Source organism: Corvus brachyrhynchos, unplaced genomic scaffold, assembly GCF_000691975.1.
Source record: "Corvus brachyrhynchos isolate BGI_N302 unplaced genomic scaffold, ASM69197v1 scaffold28, whole genome shotgun sequence".
NCBI classification, from domain to species: Eukaryota; Metazoa; Chordata; class Aves; order Passeriformes; family Corvidae; genus Corvus; species Corvus brachyrhynchos.
In genome coordinates this window covers 8211054-8231798 of record NW_008246058.1, presented here as the reverse complement: position 1 = coordinate 8231798, position 20745 = coordinate 8211054, and the positions used below count along the sequence as shown (strand labels likewise).

The window sequence follows — 20745 nt, the reverse complement described above, 5'->3', positions numbered from 1 at the left end:
TGCTCTCTGAAACAGCTATCAAGAATCGGTCCATGTATGTTTCTTTCCCATGGGCCTCCTTGTTTGATACATTGTGTTACAGAACCCCACTGTAACAACTATCTATATACATTTCACTGTGTTTCGTGGTTTTACTTTGGAAAAGCTTTACAAGTTCCTGAGAAATTCCCATTAGCAGCAGGAGCACAGAAGGAATGCTATTCCTAATGCTATTCAATAGCATCTTATGAATTACCTCAAAAGAGTGTAATTTGTGCCTTTCAAGATTGCTCCATGATGAAAACTAAAACAAGGGCAGTGGGAATGATCAGAAGAAGATTCAAAAATCAAATTGCTAGATCTAATTTAAAATGCTAATGTAATTGTACCTTTTATGTAAGCAGAAACTTAAAAGACCTAAACATATAATAAATATATGTATAAATAGAGTATCAGCCTTAGCTAGGTGGCTAAGTGCATAGCGGAACTTGTGAGGTGGAAGGGGTCAAGGTAAAGGAATACATTTGGTCTAGTCAAGAGATGAACAAGAAAGTTAGGCATACATTCTAAAGAATTCATGAAATAGCTTAAACTGAAATGTCCGTTGACCCTGACTTCTAGAAATCATCATTCTCTTAAGTATTTCCAAAAATCCTCTGAAAAGGGAAAATTCTTTGCAATGTTTTGATTCTAGTAAATAATTCAGTGTTATGTCATAGCCCTGAATGCACTGTTCTAATGCAAATACTCAGTGTACCTCATTGGACTTTCTCTCAACTTCCAGTTCATAAATTCTAAAACTTAAATTGCAGAACAGCTGCTAATCCAAAATACTACCCATTTACACATTTGTTTTCAGTGCCTACCATCATTACTAGAAAGGACTTGAATACAAAGTTTTAAAAACAACAACAGAAATAGCAACCCCTTCAAACCTGACTTGCCCTTGCTACCCTTTCCATTTTATTTTATGAGCATTGCCCAATTTCTGATAAGCCTAATGAACACATCCTCTCAAGGATCAAATGAAGGCAATTTAGATAAAAAAATAATCCCCCGGTCCGGAGAGATGGTCCCAAAAGAGATCCTCTTCCCAAAGCCCGGTGTCTTCCCTCAGCTGCTAGCTAGGAGGGCCCATGCAGAAGCTGTCAGCTCTTTAGTGATTGTCAGCTCGTGATTTCAGCTCAGCTCTGCAGGGCAGCCTCCAGGCCAGACCAGGGAGAGAGAGATGAGAGGCTTGTGTAGCTGTTCTGCACAAGGTAGCTTTATTATCCGTACTCCGGCGAAGGGGAGCCAGGGACAAACATCTCTCTGCCCTCGCAGGGACAGGGGGCTAGCTCTTATAGGGATACAGGGGTGGGTGTCAGAGGGTAAAGGCCAATGGGCTACAAAGGATCTGCATAGGGTCTCCCAGAGGATTCTGGGTTTGTCTTCATCTCACCGTAACTGAAAAGTGGCTGCCTTTCCAGGGGAGTTCTGCTGGGAGATTGAGCAATCTCCTTATCTCAGCAGACGTCCCTCCAGGGCAGTGGATGGGCATACCCTACACCCTCCCACCACCACCACCACAGAACACCTATCTGTTGAGTGCTTGCTGCATTCAAGTGCTATTTAGTGAACTAATGTGAAGTACCATTGTAGGGCAAGAGAGAAATAGATTCAATATCTAGGCATGCAATCACAAAGTTGATTATATGAAGATGCCGTTGTGAATGTTCACCCTGTCTGTACCCTTCTACCTATTCATATTCAGTTAATTTTATTCTTGCAGAATACAGCTTCTAAGAATAAATGTAACTCATGAATAAAATAAGGCATACCATATAAGAATAGATAATAACCCTCTGCTTTCTGCAAACTAAAATTGTTGCAAGTAAAATTAATTTTATCAGGAGAGAATCGTGTAAATAAAAGAATAGACAACTTGAGCTCTGCAAATTAGAGTTCAGATCTAAAACTCATCCTTTTCCACTCAAATATGGTTCTAGTTTTGCCGTATTGGCAAATTCTTAAACCTGTTTTCACTAATCATTCTCTTGCCCCTTTCAACAGCCTGAATGTGGAAATCCTAGGTCTTAATGATTAGCATTCAACAAAGTACTAAGATCTTCCTATCTTAGTCCACTACATCTGAGTATCAAGAGCGCACAAGTGCACTCATACCTTACCACCATGGAGCTTTACTTTACACTACAGGAAAAAAACCAACAAGTCACATTGTGCACGTTTATTCCTGGTATGCTTCTTCACTCCATCTGCTGATCCTCAGCAACATCAGCTCTGTTTCTAATACACACAGTCACTGGTATAACTTCTGTTTCTCCTCTCTCATTTCCTGATGAATAGTCCTATTTCTATTATCTGCTTCTGGTGCTAGACAGAAACTATGCAATTAATAAAATTCTCGTAAGAAAGACATGGCTCTATTGTAAATGTAATATAAAAAATAACAAATATGACTAATTCTGTAACAATATGAAATGCATATATATGTATATATATGTTGTACTTTAGCTTTTGTTGATTTTGCTGTTGTTCATGGTCTATAAAAACTGTATGTTCTTCCAGAAGTATCAAATAGCAACAGATGGTTTATATAGTGCATTATACACTTTAAAACCATAAAGAACAACATTATTAGGTTTTTCTTTGTCTAGGCTCAAAACTTAGCACTCATTCAAATTCTTCGCTTGCGGTGTTTTTTTAATGTTTTAATAGGCAATAATTTTCAAAAGAATGTAGGAAGTATTAATTTATTTTACTCATTTATCTTTAAATAGTCACAGAATTATTTCATTTTTAATAGTTGTCAGTACTAAATAACAAAAAATAAGAGTAAAGTTATATGCCAAAACCCAGCCTCTGTAACAACACATCAAACAAAATGTGTGCAGTTTCACGTGACATAAGACCTTTAAGCAAACATTTTTTAAATTTTTTTTTTTCAATTCAGCTTACATTTTCCTCTTTTTAAAACTGACAGGACTGGAAATAGAATGCATCCACTAATATGAAAGAAAAACATTTCATAATATCGGCCTAATTTTTGGTACACCATTACATTTGCTTCCAGTGATGTATCATTACCTTTGTAGTTAACCTTGAAACCAATTGAGCCCACACTTTCATCTGTTTGAAGGTGCAACCACATCTGATTGCTCATGCTCACAATTAAGTCTGGTACGAAGCTCCCGGTTAACCTATAGATAGAAAAAAATTCTGTAAGGCTATTAAGCATTAAGTAAGTAGATTTCTTTCTTCTTGTAAGAAATCTAAATAACTATTAAGCATTTTTCTAATGTTTGCTTTTAAATTCATTGCATTCAGCTCACACTAAATTGGTTATTTACTGGCTGGCTAGCCAAGACAACTCTCACGTTTCATGACTGGAAATTTGATAGTAGCCTATAAACATATGCAACTGCTGCTTATGTTGTATTGAAGTAGTTCATCTCACTTTCAGTTGCTGCTCCAGAAAGACATGAAACCTCCCTAATCCTTAACCTTATCCGTCAATCCTGTGTCAATTACTCAGGCACATGAAGGCATATCAATGGCACTAGAAGACCATATGAGGCATTATAGTGATTCTTTGATTTTTCTGGTATGCAACTACCCACTTTGGAATACATGCCTTGCATATTTAAAAGAAAGCTGCTATTTTTAGGCAGCATTATTATGAAAGTCTGTGTGTTCCCTGCACTCTCTCACTTCCCCTCATCACCTCTTTTACAACAAAGGACGAACAGCCTGACAAAACTCAGATGTTGTCTATTCCTTCATTAAGAAAACTAACAAATGTCAAACCTTAAAGCCTTCAACTGTTACAGGATGCTGATTAACTAGAAAAAACTAAACTTGATTTTCCTTTTTAATTTTTTTTTAAATTTTAATATTGTTTGCAAAAATCTGTCAATCAGTGCAATCCTAAATGTTGACTCTATTTGCTGAATGAACCGTGTGATAGCAAAAAGGAATGTTGTGAAAGCTGCAGTTTTATGTTATATTGCATTTTTTTCCCAAAATTTTGTCTCAAATTTGGTTATAGCTTATCTTAAACAAAATGCTGAAAAGTTTCCAGATATTTTTCACTCTTATAAAGTGGATCACAAGCCCAATGCTTTATAACAGTGAAAACTGTTCATTTTTTGAAGTTCTAACCATTCTTTAAAGCTAGCTGAAACTTAAAATGGACTATTTAAAATGTATTTTACAGTTAATTTTAGTTCTTCCCTCTGGTCTTTTTTAGCTTCCTTCTGCATTAAATAGTCTGCTGTGGGAAAAATTCATGTCTGTTTCCCACATCTGTGTTCACAGATGGAGCTACTAGAAAGACTCTTGCCAGAACTGAACAAGTAAATGCCTGGCCAAAATAACAGATTAACTGCTCATTCCTGCACTAAGGGAAAGTGTCTTCAGTGAGTTCAGTCTTTGCCAAATTAGTAGATTAACAGGATGTTCCTGAGAAACAACACTGATGTAACGGCTAACAAAGTTTTGTAATTGTCACTGTTGACTGACAGTACATATTTTGGATATTAAGGGAATTGAGAATATTAATATCTCTGTTGTGTCAGACAGAATAATTCCTATGATAAAAATCCATCAAAACATTCAGCATTTCCATTTTCTGAAATTAATTATAAATACATTTTTTAAATCCATAGTTTTAACAAGAAATGCTTTCCAATTAAATAGTACAGGAGGAAAAAAAATACCATTTTAAAATACATTAAAAAAGAAAAATAGAAAGAATAAATCAACAGAACACAAAAATCACTTGTTACTCTATTTTTTAAGTCCTTAGGGATCCCTGTAAAACATGTGGGAAGGGGCCACAGAGCAATATGATCCAGAAAAAACAGTATTATATGAAAGAAGCTACTTAAGATAATAATGAAACTCTGCAGTTGAGAATTATTCTTTCTGTCCTTCTGGGGGTTTATGTGGCTTCCTCTACCCGGACTCATTACCTAGATTCCTCTCCTGGAAATACACGTTCCCTTTTAAGAACTGAATAGTGAACACTGACAGCAGTAGAAATGGAAATACGCAGTTATGATGTCTCCCTTTTTATTAAACAGCTTAACAGTTACAACACTCAGCAGGGTGTTTTCCACCTCTTTCTCTATGACTCCAGAACTACTCCTCCCACATACTTGTGACATATATTCTCCCCCTGAGAGAGTACTCTGAAGACTGGATTTGAGGATATTCAGAAGATTGTAACACTCTCCATTTGCTGAAGATGGCCTGTAATATGAGATTGGACATATGCACAGCCAACACAGCAAGCATACTAAAAGACTGAGTTTCATGTCTTGTACACTGGATTTTCCATGTTACAGGAACCAGTGTCTAGATAGATATTGTATTAAAAGTCACCTGCAGCAAATGTCAGACCAAACTGCTGAAACCAAACTTCCAAATATCCTGATAAAGTGCTGTGACTGATGCATGAAGGGAGAACTCACCATTTCTTCTCCTTCTTCCCCTCTATCCCTTGGTAATAACACTTAATTCTGTTCCACCTTGAATCTTAGTTCCATAGGAAAGCACTAAGAATGCCTTCATATTAGTCATCTGGTCAAACAGACTAAAAAAAATATAGCAATCAGGTTTAAGTTCACTTGGGTGCCAGGCTCACCAGGCGGGAGCAGACTGTCGCATTGCTGGGTGCATGGATATACAGGCTCAGAATTATAGGCACCCAGGGAAACTTAATGGCAAGTACTGAAAAGGCATTGGAGTTTAGCTACTTCTGTGATTAACATCAGCAGAATAGGAATAATCAGGACTGCAATTATCAATTTAGGAAGCATAATTCTATTGAAATGCCACTTAACTTCAGTTTTTGCTTCTGCACCTTCCTATCAAACAGCGCCCAGTAAAACCATCAGATTAAACACTTGGGTATGTTTCCTGATTAACTCCGATAAGTTGGAAGACAAATGTTTTCACATTATTAACATGTAAACCAGACATATTTAAACCAATGTTCTTCAGCAATTTTCTGGGGGGAAGATAATTATTTTAAAATTTAAAATCCAAAAATTAAGTTATACAACAGCTGATTTGTTTGCTATGCATCATATCTCAGACAAAGTCTGCATGATTCACAGGAGAGAAAAGTTTTGCATGGTTTTTACAGTACTCAATTATCTTCCATCTTCTATGTCATTTTTTTATGCATTTTAATCCTAATAACTTCACCATTGATACTTCTGATCACAGAATAATCATTCTACTGTTAAAAAAACATAATATACTTGTGGCTTAGTATATAATGTTACTTAATATTAAACCCCCATAACCTCATGGGGAATCTTTTTGCTTTTCCAGGATCTTCATAGTAATAATTCTTTAAAATTAATTACCTGGTTATTTACAGAACAGATTCTCTTATCGTATGTTAACACTTGACAATTCTAATTAACTTTTTTAATTTAAAAAAAATTACTCAGGATTCTTTTATGTTTGTGACACTTTTAATAGGGTAATTCCATCATTTCTCCCCAACCTAAGGTACATCATCAGAAATCATTTTATAAAATGCGAACATCTTCAATGAAATACAATCTGGACAGACTGTTCTACCACATGACTCAAAATTTAAAATATTATTGCACTTTGCCTTAATGCATTACTGTAATTCAGTAACAATACTTTAGTTAAACTTTAATAAGAACTTATGAATTTGCACTTAATAAAGTTTCTTTCCACAAGAGAGAATATTCCACATAGTTTAGGAATCTAAGAATAGCTGAAACTGAACTCCAGCATTATCAGCAATATTTTTTGAATGATTGGTACTGCTTAAAAAGTAGAATTTACAGTATTTCCCCACTTCTCAAATTGATTAGTAGTAGCAATTAACTCATCTGCAATCCACTAAGAGACTGAATTGTCATAAAGCAATTGCACCATAACTACCTGGCCAAATGGTGGTCTTTTCATTGATAATAATCCTAGAATCAGACATTTAGGTTGGAAAAGACCTTTAAGATCATCAAGTACAACAGTTAAACCAACACTGCCAAGTCCACCACTAAACCATGTCCTTAAACACCACATCTACACATCTGAACACCTCCAGGGATGGTGACTCCAACACTACCCTGGGCAGCCTCTTCCAATGGCTGACATTGGAACAGTGTCCAATCCTTCTGACACTGGTCAGAAAAAAAAGCCAAAGAGAGTGTCTGCCCCCTGATAAGCGAGAGGGAAGAGCTGGTGACAACAGAGATGGAGAAGGCTGAGGTACTTCAGTGAGTTCTTTGCCTCAGTCTTCACTGGCTGTCAGGCTTCCCATTTCTTTCAAGTCCTTGATCCTCTGCATGGGAGCTGGGGGAGAGAGGTCACTCGCACTGTAAGCAAAAAGCAGGTTCAAGACCACTTGATGAAACTGGAAAGTCACAAGTCTAAGGGGCCTGATGACATGCATCCCAGGATCATAAGGAAACTAGCTGATGTTGCCAGGCCACTCTCCATTATTCAAAAAGTCATGGCCGTCACGTGGTTACTGGAAGGAGGGAAACCACTCCTGAGAGAAAGGAAGATCCAGGGAACTACAGACCCGTGAGCTTCAGCTCTGTGTTTGCCCTCCAGCAGATCGACACTCCTGTCCAACTTGGTGTCATCTGCAAACTGACTGAGGGTGCACTCAAACCCCTTGTCCAGACCATCGATAAAGATGTCAAACAAAATAGAATAAAATAAAACGGATAGAATTATTACAAAAACAACTAAAAATAGAAGGTCAGATAATCTATCCTCTGGATGATAAATATAAAGGGCATTTCATTAGAAAAATCTGTAAATCTTAGAAAAAATGTATGTTCTGTTCGAAGTTTTGCAATTACTCATATTAATGAGGTGAAATTAGGACAGAAAAAGAGTCAGACCTTGGGTTTAGTGTACTCAAACTAATTCTTGATATCATTCTTATGGTGAATAATGGAAAACTGAAATATATAAAATTGTTTTAATAGATTTCCAATAAATATACTGCAGGGAATATCATTCTAAGGAATCCTAATTTTGTTATTCTTTTGTTATGTAAATATATTTTGTACTAAACTTGTATCACATTCTTATCTGTGTTTCAATTACTAAATCATTTGAACTAATGATAACATCAGGTACTTGCAGAAAGGCCAGTTTATTTAAAATTAACAGCTAAATATTATTTGGCCTTTAAAAAACGTTTTCTAAATAGTAGACAATCCCTTACATGCAAAGCACGGTTTTTAAGCATTAGATAACTTTTTTTTTTTTAAATAAAATTGACTCAGATTTGAAAAAAATAAATCCAATGAACTTTAAGAGACATTCATTTCTCCTACATGATATTGACTTATTTAGACTAGAACTAGAGTTACATAAAATGATGAATTATAAGTAAGGCCTAATTACAGTGTTCTGCATATTTACAAGTGACTGTGGAATGAACAGAATCGCTGACTTATAACACTGTCTTGAAAATTTTACAAACTAAGTAATACAATTCTGAGTTTGTCTTCTTGAGACAGTTGTTAGTATTATTGCCACAAGCTAAGTGTTTGAGAAATATGGATTTTGAAGTTAATCAATGATGGTTAAGAATATTACATATCTATATATCTGGGTTCACACATTCTAGAAAAATGTCTGTGAATGAGAAAAATCTCATTCAATACTCAACGCTGGTTTGCAACATGTGGTTTAGGTAACACCCTATTCAGCCTTTCTTTGTAGTAATTTTCTTCACTATGTTAACTTTCTCTTCTGAGTTATCCATAATAGTCAATAAGCAAATTAAAGTCAAGATGTTATAGTACATCTTTTGTCATGATAACCTTGCTAGGAGACCATAAAAGTTTGTGCACAAGTTGCCCATGTATCTATTTTCCATTATGTTCTTACACACTTTTAATTTGAGAACACACAAAGGGAGCACAATAGTCCCTAAAATTTACATGTGTGTCTGTACCATGTCTTTCAAATTTCTGATTCTAGCTCATCTTTTTCTTTTGTGATGTCCACTTCATCTCTTTCTGACTTCAGAACAGTAAACACATAACAGTGTACTTAAACTGTCACCTTTAGTAAATTTAGAAGCTCAGCGAGATTAGTTTTTGCTCAGATTTATCTGATTCTAATAATTATTTAGTCTCAGCAAAACACATGAATGACATTCTCCAATGTATACAAACTGTAAATGCAAAAGACTTACACTTGAAGCACAGTTTTAGGATCACCCACTTCTCCTCCATCACCAATTGTCAGTGTGTCATAGCCAATCTCCAGATCAAATTCTTCAAAATTTATCTGAATAACCTACATATATAAATAAAATAAGTAAATAAAGTAAGTAAATATATTTTATAAATAAATAAATGTACTGGAGAGATGAGTCTGTAAATTAAGCTTTTCAGCAATGTAAATAAAACCAATCTTCCAATTAATAATTGCATGTAAGTTTAGTGTATTTCACAATAAATTAGTGTAATTAACCCCAAAGGTTTGGATCATGAAATACGAATTATAATAACTTTTAGGTATCATCACTCTGCTGACCTCCTCGAAGTGCCACAATTTCACTTATTTATGTAGTTGTTACATGTTTATTACAGTTCTGGGTAATTGCATTACATTTTGATTACTATATACTCAAAGGGCAGGATAACTAACTGGATTTTTTGCAATACCACTGTCTTCAAATACCAACTAAATAATTGTACCTCACTGAGTAAATTCAGTGAAGGTGAAGAATATGATTTACTCCTGACATCTATAATCTGGCTCAAGGAGGACAAAGATGCATCAAAGGCAAAAGTAATTTTATTTCACGAAGTTGAGTAAAATACAACTATCAGAAGAATAGCCATTCTTAATATCCTGTAAATTAAATTGCTTTATGCATATTTCTGCTGAAGGATAAAAATTTCAGCTATATTTTAATAAAAGAATGCATTTTTTGATTTAGAACAAAAAGAGGAGGGAAGGGAAGGGAAGGGAAGGGAAGGGAAGGGAAGGGAAGGGAAGGGAAGCACATTGTTTCCATCCATGAATTAATCATGGTAATTCTGTCTTTAGTTCCTCAAAATTTCATATAGATAAAAATGACAGAATACTTATACATAGTAATTTTAATACTGTAATAAATTGTCTTCTATTACAGTTATAATTGAGAGCTGAGAGCATTTGTGTTTAAAGATGTGGATGCCATTATGATGGATTATTATCATGTCCTTGAAAGCTCATATTACTTTGTTACACTGGGGTTCTGGGAATTGAAGAAGGATATGTTTCTATGAGCAAAAGCCAGTACAGGCAAGTCGGAAAACTGACGTATGTTCCAAGGATTGCAATTTGTTCCAAAGGAAGGAGAAACACTTTCCTTTACAGGTGTAAATGATGGTATAAGTACACTGAGGAACAGCCAGTGTGGCACATTCACATATACAAATGAATGTGTGTACATGTATATATGTGTGTCATACCCCAGGGACTGTAGTCAAGTACAGAGAGTTAAGAGAGGGCAGATGGAAAGGACATGGAAAATTGTGTAGGCAAGCAGCTGATTTGCTCTAATTGAGTAAAGAGGAGAAAACCACACATAAATCTTCTTAATGTTCTTAGTTTAAAAAAATATTCTGTACATTTTGTGCTGTTCTAGCCACAAAATTTGTAAGACTAGACATAAGAATTTAAACTGAAATCCATAACTAAATTTAAGGGTGACACATATTCAGTACTTGAAAAACCAACCAACAAAAAACAAAAACAAAAAACCCCCAAACCAACCAAACAAAAAAGCCATCATTTTTGGTCCACTTTTAAATTCTGTGCAATTAGATGTGCAGTTACATCAGAACAGAACAGACTCCACAATAAAACATGGGCAAATAATGTAAGTTGAATTCAACTTGAAAGTATATTTCACTTATTAACAGTGAAATATATTTTGAAGTAACATTGTAGCAAAACCATCAATACTATACTCATAATAAGAAGAAAACCGAGATAGCGAAAGAATTGTATAACTAACTCATGATCAGAAATCTTAATCCTGTTTTCCATTAAACACACGAAGAAATCTAATCTAATTATCAGATTTTTTTTTGGTAAGTGCAACAGTGATATTTTTTTAAATTAATATCCTAGATATTTTATATTAGTTGAGTGCCACTAAATTGATACAAGCCACCTTTCTTTTTGCAAATCAAGTATTTGTCTATATAAGTTGTGTTAGAAAGGTAAAACAAGTTTTCTTTAGCACACTCAACATTATCCCATGCGATGTGTATTTCATCAGAGAAGACCGAGGTTAAGGAAAATATAAGTTTTAAGATATGTTTTTTTAAATCAGGAATGACAAAAAATGGTTTTCTTTATTTCACTGCAGAAATGTAAGATTTTTGTCATTCTTTTTTAACAATGCTCACAAATAAAAAGTAAGAGAACTTCCTGAAAAACATCTGTCTCATTAAGGAATACTGTGGAACGAGAAAAAGTAAGCAAATTTAATTTTCTTGTTCAAATAATAGGCTTCAGCTTCAATCTTTCCACTAGTCTCTAGGGAATCCCCAAATTATTGATGATTCTGTTGTAATCTGGCTGCTCTGATAAAATCTCTCACTTTTCTACACTCTGAAATTCTTTTCTGAGATAAAATGAGCTTTTTTTTTTTACTTTTAATCAAAAGAGATGTACATCAAAAAAAAAAGTTTCTAACTTGTTTCTTCTCCATTAGTAGTTTTCAGAAAAGGATGTTTAATTACAAGATTTTTGTCTCTCTCTCTTTGTAAGTCACCTAAAACTGTGATAATGAGATAGGTAAGACACTGAAAATGGTAGTTCTATAAAGCCACATGAGCATAGATTAGTCTACATTTGTCTTGTATCAGATTCTGGGAAACAGTCACAGTTTTAAGACAATAAGAAGCAGTGATGTCATTAATAACTTCAAAAATTTTAGACTATATAAAAAAATAAAATATAGCAACTGGCTATAAGAAATTTGAAATATTTACATTTGATAATCTTATTCTTGTGGGTGTATTACCAGGATTTCTTCTTAGAAGTTTTTGATTCAACAGAAAATTAGAAAATGCTTCATCTTTGCGCAAAATTGACACTAGTAAATCAAAATCAGAAACAGCAATCACCAAATAGAAGCATATTTTCTGTATAGTAAAAGGTAAAATATTATTCCTTGAGGCAGGAAATCATTTTGTTTACCATGCATACCCCTGCTGGAAGAGGGTTAAAACCAGTTGCTAATGGCTACTCGACTCTATAGTATCAAAGAAGTATTTCATAACTCCAGGTCATTAAAAGGTAAACAAGCTGTATGTAACAGTTAATACACAACCCATTTCAAATTTAGGCTTAACATAACCTAACATGATTTACAGCACTAACTTTGGAAGTGGTAAATTAAACTTGCCATTTATTTAACAAATATGCTTGTCAGCTGATATTGAAGACATTTAATTTTAAGGGAATTTTCAAAAATAGAGCAAAGTAACATAGAAACAGCAGAGCTGTCAATATCCAACATGCAAGAGACAAGAAACTAATTTACTAAATATATAGTGTACAAGGATTTATATGTTTCTACTGTAAAAATAAACCTTGTATACTTTATGGAAATTCATCTTTGACATGCAAAGTACACACACAATTTACAATACAAAACTTACTTGAAGTCCTTCTAAATATGCCAACAAGCAAGAAAATAAGTAGTCTTAGGGCTATGTTTTCAGAGTCCTTGTTTTACAACATCAGCTTCAGTTTGATCACACTCAAAGTCAGTCAGACTTGCAGTGCTTATTAAATTTTAGAATACTGAAAATGTGTTTTGCTGATATCAGCATTTAAAGTTGATGATGCTGGAACCTTTTAAAATAAAAACTGAAATTTAGGTGAGTAAATAACTTAAAACTTTTTAATAAACTTTCCAAAAATTCTGCTTTTACCAGTTATCTAACAGTGTCTTTCTTCATTTTTCTGAAAAATCTATAAATGGAAAACCAAAGTTGGATGGCATCCTTGAATCAGTTTAACATTAGAGTAAAACCTGAGGGTAATTCTATTTTTTAGTTTGTTGTTCATAAGAATAAACACTTCAGAGAAAGCTGTGATGATTTATTACTATGTTCTACATATTTTTAAATCAGACTAGCATTACTAAAGTGTGCTATTGATCTGGTTAGTAGATGCATAGTAATCAGAATCACAGGGGCAAGTAGTTTTCTTGATCTATATATTCCAGTAAAGTCTTTTTTTCCAGTTTCCCAGAGCAAGATTAAAGCATTAATAAAAATGAAATAAGATCCATGGGTTTTATTGATGCATATAAAGAGTGATCATGCTATAATATATTTATGTATTTATTGCATTTATCCACTGACCCACAATCTCATTCAAAGCTGAATAGAAAAAATGAGGGATCAGAAAACATTTTCAAATGACAAGGGAACATCAGGGAACAACACTACGAACAAAAATATTTCACCAGTGATGTGTCTGAGCTACATGATTCTGGATAAAAGGATTATACTATAAAAAGTGGGTTCTGGAAGGCACAAGAAGCAAATTTCAAAGATTCCATCTCAGGCACTTTGCCACCATTCTTGATCTATTATTTTACACATAATGAGTTGACTAATGATACCAGATATGTATCTCTATGACTTCAGAATTGAGAAGAATATCTTAAAAATAGTCAATATAATAATTACAATAATTTTCTTTTTTAGAAAAAGATATTCAGTAGTCCATAAAAGTTTTGTGCCTTTATAGTAGCATTTGTGATAAATCCAGCAGGTATTTATACATCAGCTACAATTGTTCTGATACAAGCTAATAATATCTTGAATTTTGTTTCAGAGGATATTATTAACTATGTCCCTATGCACTACTGCGATGAAAAAGGAATCTTTTATTTTCTCTTCCTCCATATACACACTATATAAGAAACCAAAGTATTTGCAATAAAATATGCTGACCTGTGCACTCTTTATTCTCTACAAAAAAATACAAAAGTAGATAAACAGAAGGCAACAGTCTCTCTACCTCTGGGTCTGCTCTTGCTATTTATAAACCCAAAAGCAATTAACTTTTAATGTCTGACTTAAATTGAAGTTATAAAACCAGAAGAAAATAGTAATAAAAGGCAGTAACACTAATAATAATTATCCAGTCTTTACAGAAAAAAAAAAAGTCCTATTTAAAAAATAACTTTCTGAAAATTATAATTATGTACTTTGGTCTCCAATTACTTTGTAAGAACTTTTTCAAAGGAATCATTGGGGCAGAGATCTAATTTCTAACAAATTTCAGTAGGTGTACCTTCTTTCTGTGCCTTGGAATATATCCTTTAGAACCCCCTCTTTGGGCAAAACTCCAGCTCAGAAGTAAAATGGAAAAAGATTTTATTGAATAGTTAATGACTACCTTGAGAACTTCCTACAGCTTTCCAGAGAGAACGTGCTCAAAAGGATGTGTTCCAGACAACAGGTTTTCCAGACAGTTGCTCAACATGTGTATCTAGTTCCTGATAAAATTAGCTCCCTCAAGATTTTTCAAAGAAAGTAGTGTTCCAGGCAAAGTACTCAACTTTTAAAAATTTCAAAACATACAAAGCAGAATGGTGTGCAACAGAGGCAAGTATATGTTCTTCAGAACTGCTGAAGGGAAAGTGTAAAGATACCAAGTTGCATGTACTTCTATATGTGCATCCGTTATCCTGAATTTTCCAATGCAAATGTAACTCTAACAAAATTTTCAGATGTATAGTAACATTTTCACTCCATAAAATGGGACATTCTACCTGTAAAATAATGATGAAGTTTCTAAAGGTGTTATGAATCTTTTCTCCTTACAAGAGTAGTTAAGTATAAGCTAAGATACAGCTTAAATGAGCTATATATTATATAATATTAAGAAATGAATATGAATTAAAACATCCTTCCATGAATTTAACATCTAAGAACTGTTGTGTAACATAAGAATAGTTTAATTGGTTCTTTTGTAGTTACATATTATATGAACAAAACATAATCCAAACTGAAACAGCCTAAATCATAAGCACCTCTGTCCCTTCAAATTTAATTAAATCTTTGAGTGTCAGACTGCACGAAAAAGGTTGGAAGGGGGGGGGAAGAAGAAAGGTGGGGGGGAGAAAGACAGAAGAAAACCTGGAGGTTCACAGAACATTAGAGAAAAAAAAGCTGCCAGATAAATGCTCATTATTATTACACGTGATATATGCTCACCAGTTGAAAAGGATAGTCACTTTATTGTTGACTTCCTTTCTTGGAAATTCATCATATTTAAGTGTAGACATCTACAGTGAAAACAGCTGTATTTGATGTAGGCTTCTTCAAAAACAGTGAAAAAACCTGTCAAGAGTGTAATCTATTTCATCAAAAGGTAGATAATTCACACTAGATCAAACAGGTAAGAAGTACCTATTTGTTATTTGTCTTGTCTATAAAGTGAGATTAGGCATTTATATATGGATATCTATGCTGAGGGCAACTGAAATGTACTTAAGTCACATAAATTTATTATATTATTATATTATATCATTTTGAATCCTTTAATTTGGAGCAGTTATAGTTAAAAACAAATGGATAATCCTCCCTTGTCCTGAGAACAAATGCATGTTAAATTAACAGCAGAGATTTTTTTATTTTTCTGTTATAGTTTTCTGTTTGTATATAAGTATGACTTATATTTTGTTGACTTGAATTCACTATAGGAGTTTCTGAGATTAATTATTCAGAGCAATACAGGATTCTACAATAATTTCAATATTTCCCCAAAGGGAAATGAATGAGTGCAAATAAATCATTAACCAAACACATTGTCTTTTACTGAAGTTTCTGTTTATCATGTTCCCAACAATAAAAATTGTTAGATAACTTTTATCTTGGGAGACAGAATATTAACCTCTAGGCAATTATTTCAGATTGGATTTTCCATTTTTTTCTCACATTAAATATCTTAATATTTGCAAATGCTGTCACATTCTACTTATAAAAATTACTAGCAGTTGTACTTAAAATTAAGTTACTTTCACTTATTTTTATTAAGCTACTAGAAAAAAAGATAAAACTTTTGATCTAGACATTGAAGGAAACAACTGGTTAGTAACTAAATTTAAGATGGTATACGAATAGCATTTGTACCTAGAAGATAGCAAGAGAAGAAATGTTAGAACTTGAAAATTCTTGGCACCTTTCTAGTTCCAGGACACTGGTTATTGGTCTACCATTTCTGCAGACATTATCTGGCAAAATCTCATGGTATGAATGATCCAAACATACTAGCAACAGCAAGAAATCCACCTCACTGAAAAAGATTCACAAGATGCCTATTTTCTCCATTTTTCACTGTTTACTCTAGCAAGAAAAAAGCTACCCAAAGACTGCTAATGATCTCTGGTTGCCTTTGTCACTGGTAGAAGTGAAACTAGGCAAGGAGAAGAAAACACATCCTGTTTGCATCTGAGTGTCCTCATATGCCCTCAGGATGGTTATTTGCTTTTTTGCTGAGAATATTTGACTACTTCCCAGAAAGTAAATGATGTGCATTTATATCTGATGGTACAAGCTAATGAAATACTGCTGTCTGATTGATCGGCTTTACCTCCATAATCTTCCATAGAATTGCAGGTTCCTTCATCAAAATAATTGTGTTATCATACATGATTACAGAAGAATAGTTGCAGCAGGAAAATATATTGAATCAATCATTTATTGTAAGACTTAGTTATCATTTTATTTAAATTATTTATACTAGGTATAATATTATTTAATATTACTGCTACCATGGTGCAGCTAATCCTGGAAAAAATTCCTGGAAAATTAAGGACAAGAAAATCATCAGGAGTAGTCAGCATGGCTTTACCAAGGGGAAGTCATGCTTGACAAACTTTGATAGACTTCTATGATTAAATGACTCGCCTGGTAGACCAGAGAAAAGCAGTGGATATTGTCTCCCTGGGCCTCATGTAGGCCTTTGGCATCGTCAAGATATTAATAGACAAGCCGTTGATGGGTGGCTGAGCAGACAGTGAGGTGGACTGAAAACTGGATGAAAGTCTGGGCAGAGAGGATGGTTATCAGTGGCACAAAGTCTAGTCAGATGCCAGTAACTAGTGGTGTATCTCAGGGGTCAACAATGGGACAAGTCTTCTTTAATATCTTTATTGGTTATCTGGATGACAGGGCAGAGCATACTCTCAGCAAGTTTGCCACAAGAGCAAGAAGAGAGTAGTGGTTAATATGCCAGAGGGTCATGCTGCCATGAAGAGGGACATCAATGGTCTGGAGAAATGGACCATTAAGAACCTCACAAAGTTCAACAAAGGGAAGCGCAAAGTCAAGTCTCTGGGCAGGAACTACCCCACATACCAATACCTATTGCGGGTCATCCAGCTGGAAAGCTGCTTTGCAGAATTGTATGTGGGGGTTCTTGTGGACACCAGGTTGAACATCAGCCAGCAATGTGCCCTTGTTGCAAAGAAGGCAAATACTATTCTCAGCTGCATTGCCATCAATATATTTTGCTACTTTCAAAGGAATATTTTAGGAAAACTCTAAAATGTTTTTGTGCAGGAAAAAGATCAACTAATCTGCAAACCACAATGAAAAGATCATGCTCATCCTTCCCTCACAAAACTAAGCTCAGTGTCAGAGTTTACAAAGAGAAAAAAAGTACTATTCTCAAATAGCAAGATGATTGCAATCATATGAAAGGACTTGCCCCTGCTCCAGTTCTTCCTTTCAGTAGTTACCCAGAAAGGATATCCTTGCATCCAACATAGAAATCAGCCCTTTTTAATCCCACAGAGAGTAACCCATCTGTTCCAAAAGAAAGCAGAGGTCACTAAGTGATGTCAGCCTCGCCTGATGGGCAGCCACACATCCTGAAAGGGACAGAAACACAGGAATCACACTGCGCCTCAGGTCTCAGTGCAAACCTTCAGTTTGTACTCTGAACGTGTCTTGGGTTTACATGGCAAAGTTTTGGGAGCAGAGGCACTGCAGGGTGAGAGGAAGGGGCTGATTTAGATTTTAACTATTCTTATTTTAACTATTCTAATTTATTTGGCAGTAAATTTAATTAATTTCTCCAAGTTGAGTCTGCTTTGCATACTAGAATAACTAGTGAGTGATCTCTCTGTCCATATCTTCACCTGTGAGCTTCTCCTTCATATTTTCTGCACCTGTCCTGTTGAGGAGGGAGCATTATAGAACAGCCTAGTGGGCTGTAGAGGGATTCCTTGTGGAACGGGGGCATATGATACCCCAGGACAGTCTGGCCAACCCAGGGTTGCTGAGGAAGAACCCCTGAACTGGCCTCAGGCTGCAGGCAGGCCTGGAAGACACCTGGCAGCAGGCAGCGTTGAAAATCCTTGGCAAAGTTATACACTGGTCGGCTCCCCCGCTGCTTAGAGGCCGTCTCGTGGGAATAGGGCGTGAATCTTTGCAAAGTAGATATAAGTTAGTGAAAGTAAACAATAAAGCAGAGAACGATACTCAAATTGTATCGGTGTTTGTGTCATTACTCTGGCTGGCTCCCCTGCACTCGGGACCCCCCCCGCTAAACCTGGTGCCCAAACAGGGACCCGAGTGATTTTTTTCACTTAAATGTGGTGTGTTTTTCGCTTAAATGTGGTTTCGCTTGAATGCGGCAAGACTGCGAATCATCACATCGGTGTTGGAGCCTGGGGAGCCGGAGCGGGAAGGGTCTCAAAGCCGAGTGAAGCTGGAGACCGGAGCTCGCGCGGCCGAGTGAGTCCCTGCAGGTAAGAAGCTATGGAGTACAAGGCAGGGACTCACCTCCTAGCCAGTATCCTCTCTAAGACAGGTGAGACTGTAAAGGATCGGGATCTTAGTGCCCTTATTACGTGGGCCCAGGAACAAGGATTTTTGAAATGCACTTCGCTTTTGTTTTCGACCGAAGCGTGGTGGGCAGTTGGGAACGAACTGTGGCTGTCTATGATTGAGGGTGGAAAAGAAGGTAAAGCAGCTAAAGCTCTCAGATTAACTTGGAGAGCCGTGACTAACACCCTCGCAGAAATGAAAGCAGAGAGGAAGGTGACCACGGTGGCCATGGAAGCCCTGGGGGGTGGCGGCCCCGAACAGGAAAGAGATGGGGGTCTTACAGAGCGGCAGCCAGAGACCAGGGCAGAGTCCAGGGTTGTGTGATTCTTTGGGCTGACTGCGGGTAGACTGATGAGGGGAACAGCAGCACCCGTCCTCTCGCTGTGGGAGCTGCTGGACCCGGCGGGGAAGGAAGTTACCCCTCCGAAGTCTGAGGGAGAAATGGCTGCAAAGGCGGAAGTGCAAGAGCGGTCCTAGCTCCCGGCCGAAAATGGCAGCGCGCCACCTCCCTCTGCCGGACAGCAGATCATCGTCCGACAGTGAAGCAGCCTCTATGGCTTTGTCGCCTGCAGAGACAGAGCCAGCCAGGGCTGCCAGGGGTCAGCCCCAAGAGGAGGAGAACCACCAAGAGATGATGCGTGAAGTAATCAAGAAGCTTTCTGAATTGTCTACGCGTCAGGACATGCTAATCTAGGGCTTGCGAACCCATCCCATCAGCGCCGTGGCGTCCTGTGGACCCACCGGTCAAGATAGCCACCAGAACTCCTACGTTCCCGTCAGGAGAACCAGGCACAGTGCCTACGGCCCCTCCCTTCCTGCAAGAGGAGGTGCAGCCATCGCCTCCATCAGCCCCAATGGTGAGGATTGACCCATTGCGAAGGAGATGGAATGGAGTTATCTGTGATGCTATCATTGAAGGAGACTCGCACGCCGTAGATGCCCGGGCCTGCCCTGGGGGATACAGGGGGACACTGCAAAGTGGGAACCCCATGACTAGAAGCTCTTGCAGCAAGCAAAGCAAATGGTCACCACACATGGCTTACGGTCCGAAGCTACACAGAGCATCCTGCAGTTTATCTTTACAGCAGATGTCCTGTGTCCTAATGATTGCATCAGCATTGCACAATTGTTGTTAACCCCTTCACAGTTCCTGCTCTGGGAGCTAATGTTAGAAAGTGGGTGGTATACGTGCCCGCCTTGTGCGGACTGTGATCAAAGGCAGAATCAAGGAAGGGAGTTGCGTAAATTCTTGGGTATAGCACCAGACACAGAGGTAGAGTGGGGAATTGTTTTGACTGTTGGGGGACATCTTCGATCGGCTGTCTGCCCATTTAGATCAAGTGAAGGCAGTACGGAGTGTGGCAGTGTTAGGGCGAGAGTATAGCACACAGGTTCGTGTCCCGCGGCAGCATGTGGTGGCCCCTGAGAGCTGGGCAGCGACCAAGCAGCTCTGGGCCTGCAAACATTCTGAGAGGTTTGCTTCTCGTAAGCATCCTAACCGGGTCCCGCACAATGTTGACAGCAATCCAAAAGAGACAACACATGTGGGTCACCCTACCTGATTTAACAGGGCAAGACTCCATGTGTCTGAGCCTGGCCACACCAGGGGACCCATTTTGCACCTGTTTAATCAGGGTCCCATATTTTAACCCACAAGACTTCCGAGGCACGAGCTAAACATAACTTCATAGATGCTTGACAAGCTAAGCGCAGATGTTACTAGTGTTAGGCATGCAGTATTACAAAATGGGCCAGCCATTAATTTTCTACTATTAGCCCATGGCCACGGCTGTGAAGATTTCCAGGGTATGTGCTGTATGAATCTTTCTGACCACTCTGTCTCAATTCACAAGCACCTCTCTGACCTCCAGAGGGGCCT

General features: G+C 36.8%; 1 protein-coding gene across 2 annotated transcripts in view; it reads right to left on the bottom strand.

The window, feature by feature from the left end:
- CSMD3 (CUB and Sushi multiple domains 3) overlaps nt 1-20745 on the bottom strand; it is a 621464-nt gene that overhangs the window by 306940 nt on the left and 293779 nt on the right. For both annotated transcript variants that reach the window (XM_008642636.2, XM_017746102.1), the window contains 2 exons: nt 9194-9297; nt 3067-3179 (listed from right to left, as the gene is read on the bottom strand). In XM_008642636.2, coding sequence (XP_008640858.1) covers nt 3067-3179; nt 9194-9297 — 217 coding nt within the window. The remainder of the gene's footprint in view (nt 1-3066; nt 3180-9193; nt 9298-20745) is intronic.